This window comes from Malaya genurostris, chromosome 2 (genome assembly GCF_030247185.1).
Source record: "Malaya genurostris strain Urasoe2022 chromosome 2, Malgen_1.1, whole genome shotgun sequence".
In the NCBI taxonomy this organism is placed as follows: Eukaryota; Metazoa; Arthropoda; class Insecta; order Diptera; family Culicidae; genus Malaya; species Malaya genurostris.
Window position 1 is genome coordinate 64,578,186 of NC_080571.1, and position 26,286 is coordinate 64,604,471.

General features: G+C 38.5%; 1 protein-coding gene across 5 annotated transcripts; it reads left to right on the plus strand.

Annotated features, from left to right (window-relative positions):
* Positions 1-606: 606 nt before the first annotated feature.
* Positions 607-24,517, plus strand: LOC131428499 (uncharacterized). 5 transcript variants are annotated; one of them, XM_058592484.1, is made up of 3 exons: positions 607-1,225; positions 23,489-24,090; positions 24,150-24,517. In XM_058592484.1, the coding sequence occupies exons 2-3, from the start codon at positions 23,503-23,505 to the stop codon at positions 24,336-24,338; spliced, it is 777 nt and encodes a 258-aa protein (XP_058448467.1). In that variant the 5' UTR covers positions 607-1,225; positions 23,489-23,502; the 3' UTR covers positions 24,339-24,517. The 5 variants fall into 5 exon arrangements, with proteins under 5 accessions (XP_058448467.1, XP_058448468.1, XP_058448470.1 ...); XM_058592485.1 differs by lacking the exon at positions 607-1,225 and adding an exon at positions 9,671-10,343; XM_058592487.1 differs by lacking the exon at positions 607-1,225 and adding an exon at positions 10,361-10,639.
* The last annotated feature ends 1,769 nt before the right edge of the window (positions 24,518-26,286 follow it).

Below are 26,286 nucleotides of genomic sequence, written 5' to 3' on the forward strand. Positions count from 1 at the left end.
AGCAGGCTAGGTAGTCTTGGCTTGTACTATTAACATAATTATACAAACACAACTATAAAAAAATAGAATAAATTCATTTTTGTTAAAAAAAAAATCAGCAATTAAATTCAAGTGAGTTTTAAGGTAGGCCACACTTTCATTTTTACATTCATTGATGACTTTCAAAGTAGCAAAGCTGTATACGTCAGAGACTGTTTACTAAGAGTATTCCGACTACGACTTTTTTTTCTCTGAGTGTAAGGAAATGAACACACCAATGTATTTAGAACCTAGAAACCATACAGCTGCTGCTAATTTTCCATTAACATAGTTGTGTTGTTGAACGGCAAGAAACGCTGAAGTTGTACCACACTAGACTGCCAAGCATGACTGGGAAAAGACTTCCTGAGACTAACAATGGCCACTGGAAGCCGTTCACTTTGCGGAAAGACGAGGAAATATTTTTCTACGACAGCCTAGAATTCATATATGTACAACAGTGGAACATCCAAACAAGTAACACTTCAAGACTTTCCCGTTCGCGCCGATTCGGTAAATAGACTCTCCGATAGTCAAAACATAAGAAAGCCACCAACAGTGCGAAATCAAAGCGAAGAAAGTCGGCTACCGAAAAGGAACTAATTCAGTCACCTTTACACACCTGTCGCGTTACATGCTCACACCCGTTGTGGCAGTCCGGTGCAAACAAAGCCTGTCGATCAGTTTCCCCCTACCGTTCCTCCCTTGTTGTCCATCGTGGTTATAGAACAAATGAAATTCCATCCGACAAATCGATACATCAGCTAGTCGTTCGGTAGTCTAATGACCCTTTTGAAACCTTAGCTTGAATGGATCACTGGTGCATGAGCTTAAGCTCTCGATTCGATATTCCCACAACAATTGAACGTGAGATGCACGAGACATGAGTTACATAGCGTGAGACGTCAAAACCTGCGTCTCTACAGGCCGCCTCCCACCCACCTCCTGTATGGATTAGCTGCTGTAGGTTCGTTGGCTACCGAAGAGCTGGTGCCACTGTGCGGGTGCTGCTTTGATTATCGATAGTGTAATCAAGAGTGAAATGCTGGTAGTGCATCGGAAAATAGAAAACTGAATGAACCTACGAACATGATACGAAGAACGAAGTGCGATTGTTGGGATGCCGTTTATGTTGGTTTGTGTAAAAATTACTAACCATTCTGGTTAAATTCTACAGAACTAAAACATTGCTGATCTCAGGAAATCGGTAGGTATATTTAAAAAAATGATATATTCTGCGACAATCACACAATAAAACAAAAAAAAGAAATTCACAGTACATTTAGTTCAATCTGCACGCCAATGCAAACTGTCATTTTAAACCAACGAGTCATATTTCTAACAAAATTTGGATTTCTGCTCAAAATATGTTTTTTTTTTGCCCTGATACATATCAGGTTTTACCATACTAATCGTTTACGGAAAATCTAGATCCTGGTCCAGTTCCTGATTCGAGATTTGGAACCTACAGGTTCAGATTCTAATTCTAATAATTGATTCTAAACTTAGATTCTGGACATGAATTTCTCAACAGAATTAAGGAATTGAATTCTGGAACTGAATTCTGTATTAGAACTTTAGAACTGAACTGGTAACTGGAACAGAGTTTTGGACCTAGCACTCTAGAACTGGATAATGGAACTAAATTCTGGACCTGGATTCTGATCTCAACCTGAATTTCAGTTCCAAAGCTTCGGTTCACAATTCAGTTACAAAATTCCGGACAATACTGAACCTGAATTCTGGGAAAGGAACTGAATTCAGGGCCTGAATTCTTTATTCAAAATACAGTTTCAGTTCCAGTATTCTTGAACCAACTTTTGGAACTGGAACCGAACTCTGGATTCTGAAAAAAATTCCCGAAACGTATTTCTGCAACTCTTTTGTGATCCTGGATCTTGCTCTGAACCTGAATTTTAGTTCCAAAATCTAGGCTCAGAATGCAGTTTCAAACAACAAACCCAGCATCATTAAAAAATAACAGTAATAAGACTGAATAACCCCACAACGATATTTCTACCAACAACTGCGAAGTCGAATCAATGGACGATGGTTTAAATAGTAAATAGTAGGTATATTTAAGATATTTTTTTCTTGGGAAATGAATTTCCAAAGCCGTTATATTTAAACCCAGAATACATGCTGAATGAACCCTTCTGAAAAAGGGCAGAGCGCGTAGGGTGGTTGAAATGAAAAAGGTGGATAGGTAATGTCAGAGGCATAACTGGATGTCATGAATAGGAATAAAATTGGCACACTTCCGACTGTCAGTTCGTTGATCGATTGTGTGAATTGTGGAAGCATTCGTTTTCTTCACTACTAGAATTTGGAACGATGCATTTACACTAAAGTACGGTTACCCGAGTCGACGGTTTTGATGTAGTAAACGACATTTCATTTCTGCGTTACCTACTGGGTAGGTATAAAAGGTTAACACTTGATATATTTCTTTCTTTGGACAAGGTCTGTTGAGATACATGAGATGGTCTCCCTGAATATCCTAGAGCAAAAATTCGAACAATACTGCACGAATTACAAAGAGGTGCTCAACCTCTGAAATACAAATAATTCAAAATTTGTACGTTTTATGTGAAGGATAGTTATGAGTCGCACCAAACGAGTGAGAATAAAACCATCATGCGAGAGGTTCGCATTGGAAGTTTCGCTTCAAACAAAAAATATAGCATCATCCAGCTGCTGATCGTTTGCATTGGAACAAAATACACTGAAAAGTGAGCAACGACCGTGAAAATTCTACAAATCAGCTCTTTTGAAAACTATAAACGTTTTCAAAAGAACTATTAGAATAACTTATTTGTTGAAATAGGTTATTCTGATGTAGAATTCAGGTTCATAATTCTTAAACTGAAGTTCTGGAGCTTCAGACCCAAATGCAGGAACAGAACTCAGATCCAAGATTAAGTTGTATTTCCTGAATTCAGTTCTAAACTACAGAGTACAGATTCTGAATTCTAGATCATAATACAGGTGTAGAATTTGGTTCTAAAATTCAATCACCATTTCCAGAATGTTGTAACTGTAATTCAAGAACTAAAATCTAAAGATTTTTAAACTTATTTCCGGATCTGGATTTTAGCACTGAGTTTCTGAGCAGAGTTCGGGATCCGACTTTGAAAACTAAATATCGGACCAGAATTCTAACTAAAATTCAACTGCGGATCAAAATCCAGTTCTAGAATTCAGTGTCGAAAACGTTCCGGAACGATAAAAAATTTATCCTACCTGGTATAGAAAAAATCCAAATACAACAATTTTAACACTTATTACACGATTTCTCTAAGTGTTAAAGATAATTTTATTTCTATGTCGCTTAAATCACACGAGAATTCGATCGGAATAAAACAAAACTAAACTTTAGTTCGGGTTTACATTTACATCTCATCCACAGAAGGGGACAGAAGAAACCAAGTACAGTATTGTGTAGTGAACAATAGACCTCGAAAATGAGTGAACTTAACGAACAAAAGCTACCACCGGTACGAAAGAATACAATTATTGTTGACTTCAGACAGTGCAAAATTCGACCTTCGATACGAGAACTTGAAGGTTGCTTAAGGAGCAAATGCATCTTGACATTAAACGTGTGCATTTACTTCAATGCAATAAGACCAATAATGTTGTTTATATCCAGTTCTATAAAGAGTTGGATACAATTCAATTCGCTAAAGACAACAATAATGTGCACTATGTTTAGCATGAAAATATCAAGTACAACATTCCAGTATATATGGAAGATAGTGCTATAGAAGTGCGTGTGCATGATCTTCCCTCAAGCGTCATCGATCCCTATATTCGCGCAACTATGTCCCAATACGGAGAGATTCTCTCTATCGAAAAAGAAAAGTGGAAGAATTTTTTCCCCGGTATTCTAAATGGCGTACGTTTGTTACGCATGCGCTTGGGGAGGCCTATACCTTCTTATGTGACATTCGGTCAGGATACAAGAATACCGTGCAATTCACTTGTTACCTATGACAATCAGATGGCCACATGTCAATATTGCCAAAAAGCTGTTCACTACGGTAAGCCATGTGATAAACCGGACAAGGAGACAACTATACCAAAGGACAACGGTGCTTCCTTCACATCAACCCCAAGCAACCCCAGTACACCTGTGACAGTCACCAACAACAGGGAAGTATCTCCTTCAACGAAACCATCCAACGTAACCCATATAGAACAAAGTACACCAGCTGCAGTTAACAGCTTACCATCCAACCGACCAGCAACTGCAAACAATGTACAACAAGGCGCATCGACAGCAACTAGCAACGAAATCAACAACAATACCACGCAATGGATGACGAGACGAACCACGAACAAACTGCCCCTCAATCCTCGCAGGAGGAAAATGGAAGCTCCCTTCCCCCTAGAAAAAGGGTGACAACGAGATCCAATACAAAAAAAAACTCAGCTAAATCGGCCACGTAAAGCTTGTACGCAAATAGGCCTGAATAAAATATCTTTTAAATAAAAAAAAAATAAAAACTAAACTTGTCATTTTAACCAATAGCAAAACAAAAATCTAGCGTGAAGTGAATGTTGCACCCAAAATCGTGGCTCGGTGAAAGCGGCAAGTGTTCGCCACGCTGATTGATTTTACACACAGTTCATATGTATGTCTGTATATCTGTTATCTGTGACTAAAGAGAATAACACGTGAGAGTTACATGCATGACTACCTTCCGTCACCATTATTTCTCATAGTTACGAACAAATACTCGTTGATTGCATTGAAAATACATGAAATATCTTATTTTTCAAAATCCTTTAAAATTGTCCATTGTAATATAAGCGGGACATGACGCCCGACTGTGGAAAACATGAAAAATATACATTTTTAATTACGCGAAGTCACGGTTATCTGAACGTAGAGGCAAGCAGGACTTGCAAATCGAAGCAAATAATATTAACAAAAGAGTTTCACCCTCTGTGCTATTCACACACATTCGTATGTTAAGTAGAATTCACTGCGCTTCCCAATCAAAGAGAACTGCTTCGTTCGTTCATTAGTTCATGAAGATGTGCGCCAACTGATGAGTGTGCTTCATGAGGTTAGCATTTGATGAACGGTTCTCATATTGAAGATGCCTATGAGAAAACTAGATTCATACACGGAACGACCGAAATTAGCTCTGCGCCTAATTCGTATTACTGTTTTTGAATTAGTTGATTTTAACAACAAAATTTCCAAAATAACTATAAAATTAGATAAAATTGAGAATTTATTTGCTGAAAAAAACTCTTATTTTTAGAGAATGTGTTTAGTTGGCGAATATTCTGGACACAAACCAGCAATATTTCAATCCAACACGAAATTCTCATTGACAACTAATTTTGTTTTTAAAAACAGAAAATTTGTTTCTATTTATCTATCACCAGTTTATTAGCCAAAAATTCATGAGAAGTGTCAAAACAAAACAATCCATTAAAAAGCTAAAAGGGACAGTCTTGTTGAAACTGCTTGCAAATTGTTTAGATGTTTTACGCATGTGTTACGATATATCCAGATATAAATTTCTAAACCGGTTTGTAAAAATGACGTAAACTGCTAGTGGAAAGTGTATTTATTCAGAATTTGTGCGCATTTGAAGCGATTGTGCGTAATAATGTTTTTACGCGGAACAGTGAATTGAGTTTCAAATGTTGCACTCTAATTGTACATGTCAAATGATGTTTTTTGTATCTTCCAACCTTCCGAGCCACGCCGTTCGATGTACTACTTGTATTCGGTTCTTATTTTCCGAGTGCTCAAAGTTTTCAGTGAGAGAGTCGATTTCGCGAAGTCGAATGATGAAAACAGCGATTTAGAAGAAAAATGTTCAAAAAGAAGTTTATGTTTCGCTTATGTCTTTTTCTCCAATACAACATCGTATATACCTGCCAATATAGAAAAGACAACCGCGACTGAATTTTTTTTCGGTAGTAGTGTGCCATCTAGTGGCTAGTAGTCATTACGGTGTTAGCGTTATTTCGGCAATTTGCAGCGCCATATAGCTGCAAATTGCAGAAACAAATTCAACCATTTATGTTGGTTGAAAACAACGTTTTATTTCTCTAATTCAACTAAAAAATTAGTTGAATGGATATGAAGTGTGCCTTAGCTAAGAAATGACAATTGGTGAATTCGACTAAAAAAATAGCCATTTCAATAAATATTTTATTATTATCAAGGAAAATAGAATTAAAAACTCTAAATTAGCAAAAGTAAGATTTTTTTAGTTGTCTCAAAAAATAACTAACTAAAATCAGAAAATCAACTAATTTTTTCGCCAAAATGCTGATATCGGTCTTTCCGTGTAGGATCTAGTTCCGATCAATATTAATTGAGTAAACATTTGCTTTTTGTGTTTCTAGGATATATACACAGTATAAACTTACAAGAAACAAATTGATCGTTTTGAAAACGGGCCCAAATGCAAAATTTATGCTATACAAATATTTTTGAAATGTTATCAAATTGGGTATTGGAGTACAAACTTTATGTTCAAAAATGATTTCTGTAAACCAACACTAAAAAACACCGTAAATATTGCCTGTGTGACCTTGCTTCGCATCTTGTAGCACGCCATAAAGCAAAGTTCTTCATTTTCGTACAGTTCTAACGAAAATGAACCCTTCATTTGATTGCATTGCCATGGATTGCTTAGTTCATGTGTTAACTGAGACTGACAGCACAGGCAATTTACCAAGCAAGCAAAGTTTTCACAGCGGGTGTTTTTTTGGATGTTACGTTCGTTTGAGATCCACAATCAGTGCGGTAAAATTTAATTTTCATTCGAGTGATATCAGATGAAAATGAAATTTATGGACACTGACCGTCAGCATATCGATACAAATTTATATGACTTTTGCTGCCATTTTCAAGTGAAGCTTCTAGAGTTCATCGTCAGTTGAATAATCGTACCAAGTCATTGGAAGTTTTGCTTGCACAGTTTCTAGTGCCAAGTAATCTAACTGCTTCATTGTCTTCGCTGTTGGTAGTGAACAAGTTCGAAGTTTGAAAACTGAATGAGGAAACTATTAATTTATGTGTACTCTGCACGGAACCACCCGCGATCTCATTTCAACCAAAATATTAGTTGATTTTCTGAATTCGATTGGTTAAAATTTGGTACAACTAATCGATTATTGTTTTAACTAAACTGTCATTTTTGTTTTTCGATTAGCAGAAACCATGGTTGAAATAACTAATTTAACTGTTTGAAAAAAAAAATGCTGTCAATTAGTGAAGACACATACCTTTCAATTTTAACAAATATTTTAGTTGAAATAACTGGTGTTGTTATTGCAACAAAATTCTGTTAGTTGAAAAATAAATTGGTTTTATTTGTTTTAGACATTGCAAATAGTTGAATCAACTCGAACAATGTTATTGATTTGCGAAAATAATCAAAATATACTTACTGATACACGTCATGATCTATTTGAAATAAGTTCGGTATGGTGAGATTCATGAAATAAATATCGTTGTTAAAATATAAACAGTATTTTATATTGACATGCAATATCATTAGGGCTGGGAAAACCACCGATCACTGTTGATTTCAAGTGATCTTAACCAAGGAATAAGTTATCATTACGAAATCAGAACTGATCTGATCTTTAAGTGATTTTGATTTTTGTATGATCATGATCATGTCAAGTCGAGATCAGTAAAGATCTAAATTCTAAAAAATACTTCTGATTCGATCGGAAATGATTGATGTAGAAAAACGTTTTTAATCAGCAAAAATGCCCGGAGGTTCGAGTAAATTAGCGAAATTATTAAATTTACCTAAAATGAGTATTGAAAGATGATGCCTTCAAACGGTTGAACTATAGTTATGCACTGATAATGTTAGTCAATTTTTATGAGCTTGGGTGCATCAACCGCTGGGAATTGGAATTTTGCGATGGCAATTCAAACGCGCCATTCAATCGAAGCGCGTTCTGTGTGTTTGAAACCCTTCGCTCCTGTTACTTTTATAAATTAAATTCATGTCAAAAAGCGTTTTATTGTTAATGCATGAACATCATCATCGCCCATCGGTATCAAACAGCTAGAAGTAAAACAGTCTGCTGGAAGTAAATGAATGATCGAATTTGAAGCATAAAATTTTTGCGTATACCTGAAAGATTACGAGATGATCATTCATTAACATTTTCTAACTTGTCACCAAATCTTTTTCGTCTTAAACAAGGTTAACTTTATCACAACACCGCTGTTAGATAAACACTTGTTATGGAATCATAAATTTCTCAAATCGAATGAACACAATTTCACCAAACGCTTTAACCATCGATGTTATTTTCATTGACATTTTGAAGCGACGCGAACAGATTTCAACTAAAAAAGTTGTTGATTTTGCATTGCGATTTTTGTTTTGCTTTAAACTGTCTCCGGCATTTGACAGCATTCAAAACAACATATTTTTCAACTACTTCAATAGCAAATCAAAAACCATATTGGTTGAATCGAAAAGAAATTAGTTAAATCAACTATCGCAAAAATCAAAAACAGCGATATCGCAATTTTATGATCGAAGGGTTCTCCGTGTGTAATTGATAATTCAGCCACCTGGTTTGTCTTTCATCTATTATCTTGAACCAATTCGAATGTTTACATAATTCTCATTTGAAGGCTGCTCCTACACTATTAAAAGAGATATTTTGTTACTTCAAGAGATCAACTGACGGTGGTTAAACTGAGTTTTGATTTGAAAAGAATCGATTGAAGAACTGAATGCTGCCGGTTTGGTACGTCAGCAACCGTTGTGTGTGTCAGAGTGCGAAGTTTACTGCAGTAGAGAGATCGTCAGTGCGTTGAACATTCGATTTCAATTGAATTGAATGAAGTTTTATTGCACTGTTCACAATACAAGCCCTGAAGGCAGGACGATCTTAAACAACGGGTGAACATCCATCAAAACAACGGAGCAAAAAGCACCCTCAGTAATGTATTGTCATCACGGACTCTCAGTTTCATTTAAATTTCAATGGAAAAAATGGTACCTTCTGAGAAAAGCAAGAGATGCATTTTGTCTCGAGGGTACGTTTCACCCCATCTTCCCCTACATATCATTATTCCGTTAACTACTGAACGCAAAACATTTTGCTAGTGCGAAAACATAATTTTTATAAACTGAATGCAAATGAAATGTCTTATGATCCTATCAGGTGGTGTTAAATTTTATCCGAATATGTGAATTATACAAAAGACGAAATATCATTATTCCGATAACTACTGAACACAAAAGTACTTAGTTTGTGAGGGAGAAACCATAAAATAGAGCTTAAAATCAACTTCGAAATTATCAATCTAATCTTCAATCAAACTATCCTAGTTTAAAATAATTTCTAAACATTGATTTTAGTAGCTTAAAGTTCTAAACCTTAGATGCTTTGATTATATAATCTCATTACCTAAAACAATCCGTAGTTCCAAAGAAATGTTCTGATGAGAATACCGTGCATCGAAATAGGTACCAACGAAATTCGGAAGGATATGATTTATATCTGATAAACATGCCAAAGTAAACACCCCTACAGTGCACTTATGAGAAGCGTGACGATAAAAATAGGCAAATCGACGATAGCATGGAGCAGTATGAACCGTAACTCCATGTATTGGTTACTATACTGTAAACATCCGAACGCGCGACAACACGCGCACAGTAGCCGCAAGCCCGTACCGTGTGGGGCTACGGCCACCGCAGTATCAAACCACTAGAGTCGATGATCTCACGCGGTACAGCCGTCAAGTGCGCGGATTTGGAGAAACGAGCTGCTGCTCTATTCGCCGCGAGGTACTGCTATTTCGCTGCCGCCGACGCGTTCACCTCGCTTATGTTGCGTGCTGGTGCGAGTGCCCATCGGAACGATGCTTAGTTTTTTTGCAAACGTTGTTTGGGTGTGTATCGCGTGGTAAGAATTGAACCCCCCCAAACTGTTTACGCAAACAGAACTGTATCAACCCAGTTTGCCGTCGACAATGGTGTAATGTTCTCGCGAGTTTTCGATCGAACCTAGGTGAAAATTGGGTTCTTTCCGCGGGATCGACTGGCATAATCAGCAGTGCAATCAGTGTCGGTGTTTGTGGAGTGATTTTCTCACTGATAAGGTGTAAATTGAGATAGCACTCAATTAGAGCGAAGTGATTGAATATGTGTTCGGTACACATTCAATGAAGCTTTCAGAAATGGTGGAACTGACTCATGCCAAACGGTTCAATTACACGGTCGTTCGGATGTCGGATGTTGTATAGGGCTTGTACTGACTCAGTAATAAATTTAAACTGCTGTGTGCGGAACATAGTGAAATAGGTACGTAAATGTTCGAAAAAATGAAGAACTTATTACGACTTAAAACTTTCACGACGCAGCGTTCATTAATTTGCAAGTCATGAAAACCCTCAGCTGAAACAGTCGATACTAGAACAGGTGCTTCACGGAAGATTGCAACCGCAGATGCTACTGCTCTCGTGAAAAAATAATCGTCTAACGTTATGTGATATATTTCACATCTTGTCGAACGGTGTGAGTTCAAATTTATATACCGGAATAATTATACGCTAACAAGCCGAAAATCGAAACGACACGAGCAACAACGAAACATGTAGGTAATGTTCCGAATGAGGGTCAAATGTTGACGTGATGAGGCGTGATTTGGGTTCGTTAATCATTGACAATTCCTTTTAACGAGTACAATTCCGTTATCTGCATTGGATAACTGCTGGAGACCGTATTTTAGAACAGGCTATTTCACTATGGAATGTTGTAAAAAAAAGTTGAAAAAATCTTATAAATCTGCTTATGTGAACTGATGAGTCACAGTTGTTTACCCAGTTATTAAGTGCTTCAATTAACATAAATTAGCCTTGTTTGCAGCGGAGTCTCCAAAAAAATTGATTTCTGTGCAAAATGTCAAAATTGTGAAACAAAGCCATCGCGTGTTCCGTCAAAGCTAGCTCGTTCGAAAATAATTCATTCTTCAGGGAGCGAAGATGAGTAGTACTGTGAAGTTATGTCGTTTTCGCTTGAGAAAACTGACTTGGGTTAGCACTTAGCAACGGAGGTGTGAGCAAACCCGATATAAGAATCAGGTTCGAAATTGACTTGATTTTCTGTTCAATTAGGGGTAGATGGGGTAAAACGCACCCCCTAGGGAAATGTAGCTATATCTTAACTTTAGAGAACAACACGGAAGAGTTGCATGACTATCTTCCGTAATCATTATTTCTCAAAATTTCGTACATATACTCGCTGAATGCGGGGGCAGCCATGGCCACCAGACGGCTACCAAAATTGATTCAGTGACTGTTGTCAAATCCAATTTGACTAAACAAAGTCGCCTGTATCTAAGTTAGCCGGGCGTTTTCATCTTCTCACCTTCGCTGAAAATGTCAAAGATTTCAATGTGGAAAAATCCTGGTCACCAGAATGTCTGCCAGCCATATTTTTCCAGCTGGCAGCGTTTAGTCAGCCACCTGGCAGCCATACGTACGCGGGGATATGCACCCTCATAAAGCTTCTTCTTCTTATTTAAAGAAAGCTTTAGACTTTTCGTTGACGAAATATTTGCCAGGTGGAAGATTGTTCACTATAATTCATTAAATTGATAACTTATGGATAATTTTTGTAAGCGAATTCTTGAGCATTTTGCCTCACACAATTCGGGTCGTTTTGTCCCCAAAAATATGAGACGATAAATTTGACGACTTTTATATGAAATTGCAAATACATCGTCTATATAAGAACTAATTTTAGAAACCCAAATGGTTGGCGAAGAAGTTCATTGGTTACATAATTAAAATCGTCTTCCTCACCCTAGAAAATTACTGTGGAACGAACATAAAACATTACTTATAACAGAGACATAATTGGTTTTTTTTTTAATTTTTCCAATGATTGAACCACCGCTACCAAAATTTTATAGTAATCTGTTGTTATGGCGAACTTTCAGTTTCATCCAAATTTCAGTGAAAAAAATGGGTAACTTTTGAGAAAAGCAAAAGGTGTATTACGCCTCGGGGGTGCGTTTTACCCCATCTTCCCCTATGTTGAAACTAGCCTCAAACAAACGGTTTGACAGCAGTTAGGGTGGAAACTAGTTCATTTAATTTAGTATTTGAAAGCACAGCTAAATTTTTACAAGACTCTGATTCTGGGTACATTTTGACAGCAGATTGTTTGAAAAACTTTACTTTTTTGAGGGTAAAATTTTGCCTGAGTAACTGGGATTTCAAAAAGTTGTGATAGATGGAAGTCAAAAGAAGGAAATTAAGCGTTTCCGACAGCGGACAACTAACGTTAGCAACGATCACAGTAAACGGTATACTGGAACTTACGATCGGTAACTACTTCGGGAGGTATTCAGGGTATTTACAGCAAACCCATGACTCTCAGACGGCCACACAATATAGTTCCGCCCGAAACACCGTCTGCTCACGTAAAGCGATTTGTTGCAGTTAGCAAAAAAAAAACATGTGTTTGTTTCAAATGAATCTACTTGTTCAATGTTCCAGAAAAGTGAAAATATGAAAAAAAAAAAATGTTCTAATCCACCTACTGGTGTAATTATGCCGTCCTCATATCGCACATATTCTAATGAATAAATGTGTGGTATAATAATTTTCTTTGATTCTTGAAAAACAAAAAGGTTTATCCATAAACTAGTATAATCTACAGAGTGAAACAGTACTCAGGTCGGTATGCCATCTCTGATGGAACGAAAAAAAGGTACTTCTGAAACTGGAATCTGGGAACCGGTATAAGCGAAGTTGGTTCGAGAAAAGCGACTGGGATCCATTTTGGAGTCTATGGCTACAATCTTCGGTCGTTCATCAAAAACTCAAGGGCAAGGAAAGCCAAATTAATGTTTGGCCGTCTACTGACAATGACTGGAAAAGTTGTGAGGCAAGTTTGAAAATTATTTTACTTTTTATTTCCGGTGCTTCCGGAATCCGAAAACGAGAACCAGCATAGCCGGAATCGAGTTGTTTGGTTGTCTATTGACAATTGCTGCCGATTGGAATAGTTTCGAGGCAAGTTAAGAATTTTTTTACGTATTTTATTTCGCCGCTTCAAGTAACGGTATCCAATTTTTAATACACGTCACCATATAATTCCGGAACTGGAAGTCGGATCCGGATGAAATTTGGAAGTTTTATATGGGACAATAAGACCTTCCATTTCAATCTAAGTTGAAATCGGTCGCGCCATCTATGAGAAAAGGGAGGAAGTAAATTGAAATAAGAATTTTTTCACTAATCACCCGTAACTCAGGAACCAAAAGTCGGATCAAAATAAAATTCAGGAACTTTGTATCGGACAATTCTACCTTTCATTTCAATCTAAGTTTGTGAGAATTGGTTTGGCCATCCCTGAGAAAAGTAAGTGCACTTATTTTCATTTTTTTGCGCATATCACCCAGTAATTCCGGAACCACAAGACCTTTCATTTGAATCGTAGTTCATAAAAATCGGTTCAGCCATCTCTGAGAATAGTGAGTGCAAAAAATGTTACATACATACATACACACACATACATACACACACATACATACATACATACAGACATTTTGCGTACTCGACGAACTGAGTCGAATGATATATGACACTCGGCCCTCCGGGCCTCGGTTAAAAAGTTAATCACAGTGATTGCATAGCCTTTCTATATGAGAAAGGCAAAACTTGTTTCAATCCACCTTGTGGTTTTACCACAAGAAATGAATAGATTTTCCGTGAACGCAACAAATTTATTAGAATGTGTTAAAATCTCCTAAAAGGATTTCAGATGTAATTAGTTATACCATAAGGAACTGAAACCAACTTACGTTTAGTATTTCTAATCAATTCACACGAGTCTCTTTACCGGGAAATATATTCTTGAGCTGAGCCCTATTAATTAATTCAATCATAATACATAACTCATTTTAATCTTCATTCATGTTCTTCACTTACCAATTCAATTCGTATAAACTAAACTTAACCATCAGCGTGGTTAATTACTATTTGCTATCTGCCAAGCTTAACTGGTCTCAGCCATACAGCCTGAAGGCTTATACTATCTATCCGTTTGATCGGCACTGGATACGGAAACAAATTTCTGTTCTAAACTATGCAACCGACATTTGACACTTTTACTACCAAGATTAATTTACAACATTTGTTATGTTAGCGTTGTCGAGGGGTCTTCCGAAGGATTACAATACTCCCCCTTAGTATGACGTGAATCAGTGCACGGATTGCTATCATTTGTCCCGATATCAAGAACTGCTAACTTAACCGCAGGCCGCTCGTATATTCCTTTTAAGGTATGCACCGTCGCTGATCTCACTTGCCCGTCCGTTGCAAGTTTAGTATCGATCACTCTTCCCATTGGCCAACAATTTCTTGGTAAATCTGGGTCCACAACTATCGCGACATCTCCAACCGCAATGGGTTTAACTTTCGTAAACCATTTTGACCTCCGGGTAATTTCTGGAAGGTACGACCGCACCCAATGTTTCCAGAATTCGTTGGCGCAGATCTGAGACATTTTCCAATTGCGAATTAAAACAGATGGGGTATCATCAAACATTGTTAGTGGTTTGCATCCATTAGATGAACCCAAAAGCAAGTGGTTTGGTGTCAGTACTACGCCGTCTTCCAGTGCTGGTACATGTGTCAAAGGACGACTATTAATGATATTCTCAATTTCGATTAAGGCATTTCGCAGTACTTCGTCGGTAAGCCTTTTCGATCCCAAAACTTGTTTAAGATTTTTTTTTACTGATTGCACTAGTCGCTCCCAGCATCCACCCATATGAGGGGAAGCAGGAGGAAGGAACGACCAACGACTATTGGTGGTAATGAACTCTTTCATAATACGCTTCTGATCCACGTTCTGAAAGGCAATTCTTAATTCCTTGTCCGCTCCCTTAAAATTGGTTCCTTGGTCACTGTATATCTCCAACGGTACGCCACGTCTTGCCATGAAGTTACGTAGTGCAAGTATACACGAGTCAGTTGTTAATGTGTGAGCAGTCTCTAAATGAATTGCGCGCAGTGTTAGGCAGGTTATCAATACCCCCCAACGTTTTTCACTCCTGCGTCCTATGGACACCGTGAACGGGTCGAAATAGTCCACCCCTACGTAGGAGAATGGACGGGAGAATGCCGCCAGTCTAGCTGAAGGGAGATCTGCCATAAGCGGTGGTTTAGGTTGAGCATTTCGAATTTTACATACGATGCAATTGCGTTTGACTTTTCCATATTCGATTCTAATTTTTGGTATATAAAAATACTGTTGAACTTCATTAATTGTAGTCTCGTGGTTTTGATGATGGAAGCGCTCATGAAAATCGCGTAGAATTAATACGGTCAGTCGATGAGCCCTTGGTAGCAAAATAGGGTTCTTTGCATGTGCAGAGACAAATTTACAGTTTCCTATTCTACCACGAACTCGCATTAGCCCGTGCACGTCTAGAATTGGGGACAGCTTGAACAGTGAACTACTCTTTGGCATAGTTACCAGTGATAAAGGTTCCGCCGCTGCCATCAGTGAAAACTCAGCTGGGAATACTTGACGTTGAGCTATACAAATCAGATAATTCTGCGCCTTGTTTAGGATATCTTGATTTACTGGTCCTACAGCAAAGGGCAAATGTTTTATTTTTGAGGCCAGAATATTGATATATTGGAAGATCCACCCTACAACTCTCAATAGCCTCTTCCAGCTAGAATACTTATTCGGGTCCACGATTTCAGTTATTGCAACTCGATGAGATAAAAGAAACGACGCTCTTAATTCTTCCTGTGTGTCGTATGGAACAAGTTTATTTGACTGCCATGAGTTTTCTCGTGACCAAATAACATTTGGACCAGAAAACCAGCGACTGGAAGGGGACAGATCAGGTACACCATGCCATTTGGTACCATCATCCGCAACGTTGTCCTTTGTAGAGATCCACAGCCATTCATTAAGCTCCGACAACTCCAAAATTTCGCCCACTCGATAGGCAACATACTGAGAGTAACGTCGATGGTCGGAACTCAGCCATCCCAATACGTTTTTAGAGTCTGTCCAGTAAGTACGTCTGCTAATTCGAAGAGTAAGAGATGATTCAATTGCTCTGGCGAATCGTACACCGATGAGTGCTGCCTGTAATTCTAGCCGAGGAATGGAAACAAATCTAATCGGAGCTACCCTAGTTTTAGAGCCGACGAGTGAGCATTCAATTTTTCCTTGTTCTTCAAACCTAAGGTATACTGCAGCTGCATATCCGGACTCACTAGCATCTACGAAAGTGTGAATTTGTATGTTACAAGTAGGGCTTAATGAAATGTGCAATCGGTAGCATCGGGGTATCTGCACCTTCTCTAAGTTCGGTAAAACACGTAACCAACGCAGCCATTTTTCTTGCTGTGCTTCTAAAATCGGTTCATCCCAATCGATGTTTGTTCTCCAAACCTCCTGAAGGAGGACTTTCAAAAACATAAGAAAATGTCCAATCAGTCCGAGAGGGTCAAAAATCATCATGAGAATTCTCAACAACTCGCGTTTTGTAGGTGGTCGCATGCCACTTAATATATCTTGATCGAAGCGGGCTGACATTTTGTACGTTATGGTATCTGTGGATGTGTTCCACCACATGCCCAGTACCTTTTCAGTCGTATTTTCTAAACCAATGTTCAGGTCTTTCTGTGTAGGTGACACATTTTGTAACGCAGTGACGACTTCATTCGAATTAGAAATCCACTGGTGCATGTCAAATCCAGCATGGCCGTGTATGATCTGAACTTCTTTCGCCAAACGAATTGCATCTTCCTGCGTCTCGATGCTTACGAGAAGATCGTCAACATAGTGGCCTTTTATAATGGCAGCTGCGGCATCAGGAAAACGTCCTGCGAATTGAAGTGCGTTGTGATTTTTTACATATTGCGCACAGCTTGGTGAGCAACTGGCACCGAAAGTCATAACCCTCATGACATAAACGTCCGGTTCACTGTTTGTCCCATCACGCCACAGGAAACGTTGACTGCATTGATCCTCTTCCTTAATTAAAACTTGATGGAACATTTCACGCAAGTCGCCACCGATTGCCACTCGATGTTCCCGAAATCGAAAGAGAACAGATGTTAAAGAGGCTAGCTGATCGGGTCCCGTCATTAGCACCGAGTTTAGAGACACACCCTGGACGGATGCGGCCGCGTCCCAAACTATTCGTAGTTTTCCCGGTTTATTGGGATTAAAAACGGGGAAGATTGGTAAGTACCATGTGCGTGGGTGTTTTAATGAGCATTCTTCTAGAGATAATTTGCGTATGTAACCTTTTTTCGTATAGTCTCGAATTTTATTTTGCATTGCTTCAGCTAGTACAGAGTTTTGACGCATTCTTTTTTCTAAGCACATTAAACGTCGTATAGCAGCTGGTTTGCTATTTGGAAGACGAATGTCGTCATACCGCCAAAGAAGACCAGTTTCATACCGATCGCCTTTACGGTGAGTATTTTTCCGTAACAAGGTCATTGCCCGCTGGTCAACTGACGATAGCAGCGGAGTTTTCGGTAGAGTAATCCCTATACCTTCAAGAGAAAAATACTCTTTCACCAAACGATTGAGCTCCGTAGCATCCGGTTGTTCACAACGCGAAATATGCATACTGTGATGGAGTGACTCGCTATCCTCAGCAAAGGCGCTATCGGAACAATTTCCAAAGACAACCCAGCCAAGACGTGTTTTCGATGCAACTGGACCCTTAACGCCTTCCTTGCTAATCAAAGGATGCCCTAGGCGACAGTTGTTCATCCCGATCAACAGTCGGGGACGAGCGTTGTGAAAGGAATCGGCAGGAATACCTTGTAAATGTTTGTATTTTGATACCAAATTCTCCATGTTCAACGTTTGACTAGGTAAGTTTAATGTTTTTACTGTGTGAACGTTAGATAAACGGTAACGTTTCGCTGCGGTCCCGATACCAGAAATTTCAAAGGATACTCGGGCTGAGTTATCTTCATGCCTACATGTGTCTCCTGTCCATTTCAACCATAATGGGTGTGGTTCCCCGGTTAGTTGCAACGTATCAGCTAATTCCTCGTCTAATAACGTGAGTGACGATCCATCGTCGAATAAGGCATAGGTTTTTACCGTAGTGCTTGAGCTATGAAGGACGACAGGCACTATTCGAAACAAGATCGAGTCGATGGACCCGCTATGAGGGTTGCACGGTTCGGCACGGTCAGGGTTACTACCGCCATTTTTATTTTTTTCAGTATTATGCAGCATGCTATGATGCTTGTAACTGCAGCCATTCACCCCGCACTCTTTCCTAGAGCGACATAGTCCCTTATGATTACGCAAGCACCTTCGACACAAACCGCGCTCACGTATTATTGCCCATTTCGCATCGATATTTAGACTGGTAAACTTTGGACAGAAATCTGCTGAAGGGCATTTTCCGTTACAGACGAGACATGCTTTGAAACCAGTAGCAGGCAAAGTTTCGCATTCATCAGCTTGATCAGTATCTTCAGAGTGTGTGTTAATAAATCCATCGTTTTTTCGATTCTTACGTTGAAGAGTAACATCATAATTTATACCGGTGATGGGAGACGTTACCGAACAGGCTGCTTCGACTAGAGTGTAAAGCCAAGAGCTAAATGCACTCAAATTGACATTGTTCAAGCTTCGTTTGTGTGTAGCCCAGTTAAGTTTAACCATTGGGGGAAGTTTTTCAACTAACTCGTGCAGGAATGAAATATTGCAGAGATATTCATTCAGTTCACACACCTGAGAGTAGCTGTCAAGAGTGCAACAAACCCGACAACGACGAAATGGTGCAATGCGATTTATGTCAAAAATGGTCACACTTTGCGTGTGCCGCTGTTACTGGTGCTGTCGAAGATATCGACTGGTGTTGTAAACGGTGCACTAAAATGATGTTGGATAAGGTGAAACAAAATGACAAGAAGAAACTTTCGTCTCCCGAAGAATCCAAACATTCAACTCCGTCACGCCGCTCAAATGCGTCAATCTATCTAAATCTATTCATTTCTTGTGGTAAAACCACAAATTAAACGAGATTTTAATTTGTGGTTTTACCACAAGAAATGAATAGATTTTCCGTGATCGCAACAAATTTATTAGAATGTGTTAAAATCTCCTAAAAGGATTTCAGATGTAATTAGTTATACCATAAGGAACTGAAACCAACTTACGTTTAGTATTTCTAATCAATTCACACGAGTCTCTTTACCGGGAAATATATTCTTGAGCTGAGCCCTATTAATTAATTCAATCATAATACATAACTCATTTTAATCTTCATTAATGTTCTTCACTTACCAATTCAATTCGTATAAACTAAACTTAACCATCAGCGTGGTTAATTACTATTTGCTATCTGCCAAGCTTAACTGGTCTCAGCCATACAGCCTGAAGGCTTATACTATCTATCCGTTTGATCGGCACTGGATACGGAAACAAATTTCTGTTCTAAACTATGCAACCGACATTTGACACTTTTACTACCAAGATTAATTTACAACATTTGTTATGTTAGCGTTGTCGAGGGGTCTTCCGAAGGATTACAATACACCTAGTGATGTAATGATATTTTACGCGAAAGCATAAGTATCTTTTCTGAATTTTCGATCGCTATTTCCGGAACCGAAGACCGAAACGAGTATAGCCGAAGCCAGTTTGTATGGCCGCCAACTCACTAGACCAAAAAATAAATACATATTTTTTTACGTATTTTGCATCGCGGACGGTTTGAAATTTATAGTATTACCCTAAAATTCAGGAATTGGAAGTCGGATCCAGATTGAATTGAACAATAGCTTATGAGATTGCAAAACCTTTTTAGCATTTAGCATTTAGATTTACTCTTCACTAATACGATAATATTTCAGTCATTTGTTGAAGGATTTATGTAATATCAATCGATTCGGAAACATTTAACTTAAAAGTGTATGGCAACGTCGTTTTAGTATTTCAATAGCATACCATTGAAAAATTGGTTAGAATCGACCTATGTTTTCAAGAACCATTCACAGCAGGCCATAATGACGTCATCCGTTTTCAGCAGTACGAAGTCAAGTCCTGGCATTACGGGACTTGAACATACGACCGCTGACACTTTTTTTTGCATAAATCTGTTTATCAATCTTATTTTAGTGTATTACATCAACGATTTACAGTACAAGTGTTTTGACCCTTTGGCCTTTCATCTTTATTGTTCATACGATTCGTTATTAATAACAAGTGTTTTAGCTACTCTTGTTTTACATACTAATGTTGAATCATAATATTTATGTTAATTATTAATAAAATAACTACCTACTTATAACAATCCCTAACCTAATACGTACAAATTTCGAATTATTTGTATCAAAGATATTGAGCACCTCTCTTCAAATTTCGTGCAGTATTGTTAGAATTTTTGTTCTAGTATTTCCAGGGAGGCCATCTCATGTACTTCACTAGTCCTTGTCCAAGGGCGCAGATTTAGAATCATCTTTAAGATCTTACTTTGGATGCGCTGAAGCTTTAGTTTGTGCATTCGTGCACAGCCCCACCAAACAAGGACCGCGTATTCAATTGCGGGGTAGATGATTTGTTTATAGACAGCCATCTGATTCTTCAGGCACAGTTTAGATGTTCTACAAATCAGCGGATATGGAGACCTAATGAGTATGGTGCATTTTTGAACGATTTTGTCAACATGTGACCTGAATATCAGATGTCTGTCAAAAGTGAGTCCTGATAGATAACTACGTCGGACCATTGGATGACCTTATCACCGAATTGTATTCGGGATTCGTCTGATGGAACAAGTTTTGGAGATATTGATTGTGGAAACAAGATGACCTGAGTTTTTGCTACATTGACCACAATTTTCCAGCTTGTAAAATATTCAGTCAAAGCGTCCAGACCCGTCTGTGTTTATTTTGCAGAGCATTAATGACACAACCTTTGTAAAGAATGGCAGTATCATCAGCAAATTGTGACAGAACACCACCACCCGGACGAGATGGGATATCTGATGAAAAAAGGTTGTATAGGATGGGACCTAGGATACTATGCATTGAACTGCCAATCCGGACTTTTAAGCAGTACGAACTATCGCACAAAACGAAAAGTGAAAATATATGCTCCCGCACATTTTTCACTAAATTATTACCTGGTTGTGAGCAAGGCAGGGTGTTTGACTAACGAGAGGATGACAAAACTGAAAGTTACGTATTTTTTGCTTTATGCCAACGGAAATATGATCAGCAATTTTTCATATATTGTTTTTTTTTTATTATTAGATAGCCACAAATAACTAAAAATTCGAGTTTGATAAAACGAGCATACAAAAGGAAAATTCATGACGCCTGTGTTTGAGTTTTTTTTCACAATTTTGAGCACGTACAACCGAGTTATTTATTGCTGGATTTTTTTTTTAATTTAACTACCAATCAATTCGAAAACATTCAACTTAAACTCATACTGCAAGGTCGTTTTAGTATTTCAATAGTTCACACTTGAAAAATCTGTTCAAATCGACCCATGTTTTCACGAACCAATTACAGCATGCCGAAATGATGTCATCCTCTTGAAATCTTTAACACGGCCGACGGTTTTGATCGTTGCTTTACACCTCAAATTTCGTTCGGTAGCAGTTCTGCTTCGGTCAGCATAGGGAGGCTTTGCGTCATACATAAAAATACCGTATCGTTTTGCGTAGCATGAAGTTTCTAACAAAGAGGAATCTATAAATATATGCTGTGTAACATTTTTACCTTTATCATATAGAAAGATTATGCAACCTCTGTGAAAATTAACTTTACACATTTGTTTACACTCACTTTTCTTTAAGATAGCTGAACCGATTTTTATAAACTTAGATTCAAATGAAAGGTCTTTGAGTCCCATATAAAGTTCCTTAATTTTATTCGAATCTGACTACCGGTTCCAAATTCACAGGGTGATATATACAAAAAAATTAAAATAAGTGCACTAATTTTTCTCAGAGAGGGCTGAACCGATTTCTACAAACTTAGATTCAAATGAAAGGTATGATTGTTTCACACAAATTTCCTGAATTTTATTTCGATCCGACTTCTTATTCCGGTGTGTAAAAATTCAAATTTCAAATTACTTCCTCACTTTTCTCAGAAATGGATATTTTAACAACTTCAAGTTCAACTGAAAGGTCTTATGGTCTTATACAAAACTTACGAATTTTATCCGGATCCGACCTCCGGTTCCGGAATTCTAGGGTAAAGTGTGTTAAAAATTTTCTACCGTCACTTTAAGCGGCGAAACAAAAACCGTAAAAATTTTCTACTGGCCTCAAAACTACACCAAACGATAACTATTTTCAGTAAGCAATCAAACAATCCAATTCTGGTAATTCTGGTTCCCGTTTCCGGTTCCGAAAGCACCGGAATTAGTGGTCAAATAATTTATAATGGATCTAACTTACTTTTCTCAGCGATGGTTTGACCGATTTGCACAAACTTAGATTTGAATGAAAGGTCTCGTGATTGCGTTTGCCTTTGATAACGGCGAAATTTCCTCCCTTCAAATTTTAGAAATCATCCAATGAAGCGCTCTAGCAAGTGCCCCTTTTACACATTTGAGCAACTTACCTGGCAATTGGTTGTTGCCAGCGGCTTTATTGATCCTCAGCTTACCGATCTCGTCACTTATTTCTGATAGGTGCAGGGAATCTGTTGACGACTATACTTGCACCCAGAACGATCTCTTTATCGTTCTCTGTATCTGGTGTTTCGCCATTCAAATACATACCGTAGCACTGCTTTCACTTGTCGATCACCTCACGTTCGTTCGTGAGAAAGTTACCGCTGATATCACTGCACATTTCAGCCAGTGATGTGGCTTCTACTTGAGAGGTTTCCCTAAAACCGAATTCTGTCTGTTGCGTACCTGTCCGTATCGTTCCTCGTTCGTTGCTGCATCATCCTCACCCTTGTTACATTCCTCTCTGCTGGTAAACCAGTCGTTTCCTCGATGCAATGCCCTAATATTTAGTATGGTTGTTATCGTAGGTCCACTCCAGCATCGCGTATAATACTTCCGTTTCTTCACCGAGTCTCGTTTCATGTAGCCAATGCACATTGATAATGCTGTAATTGAAGTAGCGACCTTTGATCTTCAATACGTACTTGCTGACACTGATTGGTTGCCACGCAATCACGTTCAAAACGCATGAAAAGCTTTACGCTGAGCTCATTCCTTCTACGCTAGAGGTCTTATTCAGAACTTATTCGGACTTTGGCACATCCTGCTTTCAAAATAATCCCTCACCAACCAATCTGTAAAATTTTTGTGTAGATCAACGCCAGATTTGGAACTTATAATTATCTTATCTATCAAAACTCTTAAGCCCTACGAGATTATTTTCTAAAATCAAAAAAAGATTAGACCCGGTGTTGGTATAATCAAATTCAAAATCAGTTTTCCTCTTCTTTCAGACCAAAGCACCACAATGGAGACAACGTTGTCAACGGATGAAGAGAACGCCCTAACGCTGTTCGAAGAACTGGAAAGAACAGACATCAATACGCTTAACCTGAACGTGGACTGTTGCTGTGGTTTGATGCGGACATCACCGTTTCACCAGACCAAAGCTAAGTCAAGTTCCCGAGAACGGATACGGAAAGATTCCGGAGTGTCCAGTGACGACGAGAAACACGTCGATAATTGTTTCCATACCTCAGAGCACAACATAGACTGCCATAGAAAAATACACGAGCCCCTCGAGCCCAGTGATACGGAAGGACACTGCAGTGTCGCTGGAGTGAGCCATCCGTCCAGATCTCACCGACGAAAAGATCGGTATCGACGATTCGGTTTGGTGGAATCAAACATCCTGAACAGTTTCCAGCTGCAAAACTGCAAACGGAAAGCTGGTCACGCTTACGATTCTGCCAATTCATCGGGACAAACCAGCTTCAGTTCGACGGCGTCCAGTATGATTGAGGATATCTCGGATAAAATTGAGGATATAGGAAAACTGGACACAAATATTCACTCTCTTATGTTCAAATCCGTCGAGCTGCATAATGACATTTTGGTAAGATGAAATTTTTTAACCTGATTAAATCTGACATTTGACATTTTACTTCTCTACAGTCTCTTGAAGCAACAACGAACCGACTCATAGCGGACAACCGTAGGTTCTGTGATGAACTGGATGACGTCCGTTATTTGGACGATCTAATTACGACCCTGAACGGAGACATCGGTCCCGTGATACACCGGGAATGGCCATACGAAATTCTGTTCGACACACCGATAGAAGAGGGAACGGCAGTTACGTGATTGTTTTTCCCGTTTGGACAACCGAAGTGCAAAACATGCTGGCAGAACGGTGATTGCTGGCGAAACATGGAAGCAATGTAGTGTTACCAATTTACCATTACTAATTACCAGTGGCAATCTGCAGGTGCCAAAGAATGTTGTGACTACAATAAAAAATAATAATATGAAGGTAAAACTAACCGTGACTGTTTCTAATTGGATTATATCGGACAAGTCGCAACTTTTTTTTTTCTCCCTCGTTCTCCTTCTAACTACAAGGAAGGCATGGAAATCGACGGCTTTGCGTAGAGCTACCTCTATAACACAAGCTCGTTAAAATCTTGAATGATAAGCAGTGCGATTATTGCTTTCTTTAAGATATTAGCTTTCTCGTAGATAAGCTACACTTGATAACCGATAAAACTGATGGTGACTATCTGCGTTTTGCATCGTCCTTCGCCTTCCAACTGACGACCGTCTGGATGACATCAGCTTTCATTGACATAGGATGCCCATATGTGATGACAATTTTTTCTTGAATTTTGAAATTCTTTCGTAAAAATCAAAAACAAAATGCTAAGAAACAGTTCACAAGAAAGACAACAATTGTTGAGACATCCTATTTTTCGTCAACAATTGTTGAGAAGAGTGTACAATTTTTTTCGGAACTGTAAAGTGGTTAAGTGAATCTTCATAAAAAAAACAACTTCATCTTATCTACAACAACGTACAGTCTCTGGCCATATTGTTAGACCCGTGTTAAAAAAATCTCTGAAATATTGTTGCTACTTCCAACGATGCAAAAAAGGCTTAAAAATCACGGGGCACCCTGTCACTGTTTTTTGAAACGATTTTCAACGTATTCAGAAAAGTAAAGTCACCTTTCTTGGCTGACCGGAAGATACGACGGACATGAATGAATGTTTGAGACTTTATGAAATGCGAAGTTACTAAGCATGCTCTTACAATCAAACAGAATCTGATTCATATTTACAATAAAACCAGAGAAAAGAAGAGTTAAGGAAAAATCTATTTCAATCCACCTAGTGGTGCGATGAAACCTGTCTCATGTGATGTGTGTTCTCAGCAATATTACTGTGGTATTCTTGAAAAATCTTCTGGTAGAATAGAAACACGGAAGTTTGTTCGGGTGCAAACTAGCAAAGCCTAAAAATCGAAATATGTTCGAGCAAACATTATAAAAGTTTTTTTTTTGTATTCTGCAGCTTCGGTCCAAGTGACGGTTTGTAATTTTAAACACACTTCTCCCTGTAATTTCGAATTACCTTTTATTTGGGCTTTTTGTTTGTGAAAATCGGTTGAGCCGTCGCGAAGAAAAGTGAGTGAGTTCCATTTTGTAGATTTTTACCACTGTTTGCGGTACTTCCGGCAACGGATAGCGGGAACCGGTACATCCGATGTGAGTTTTTGTGGTCTTCAACTTATAAGACCTGTAAACTAGAGGAAATAATTTAATATTTTTGAAAAATCAGATCATCTTTTTAGATCTAATTCTATGAAAGTATCAGGTGTACAACTTTGCTTCAGCCGTTTTCCGATAGGTGGCTGTACCGGCTGAGGCAGGTCAAAATCCATCGATGATGATGCCTTTAAAGTGAATGTGTACAGTGCCTAACGAATTGTCATCGCCGTTTCAGTGACAGTTGTTCTTGTTTTCGTAGAGCGACATGACAAAGTCATTCTCCAACACGTCGCAAAAGTGGTCAAAAAGTATCTGGAAACGCTGAAATGGGAAGTCTTGCCCCACCCACCGTATTCCCCAGATGTCGTTCCTTCTGACTTCCACTTATTCCGTTCGATGGCACACGGCCTGGCAGATCAACATTTTCAATCCTTTGAAGTGTTGGAAAAATGGATTTCTTCATGGATAGCGTCAAAATAGGACTGCTTTTTTCGAGCCGGGATCCGAAAATTGCCGGAAAGATGGAAGAAAGTTGTCGATAGCGAC

Coding starts and splice junctions, on each gene's coding strand:
- LOC131428499 (XM_058592484.1), top strand. CDS start 23,503: ATGGAGACAACGTTGTCAACGGATGAAGAGAACGCCCTAACGCTGTTC. Junction 24,091..24,149: donor AGCTGCATAATGACATTTTG/GTAAGATGAAAT, acceptor ACTTCTCTACAG/TCTCTTGAAGCAACAACGAA.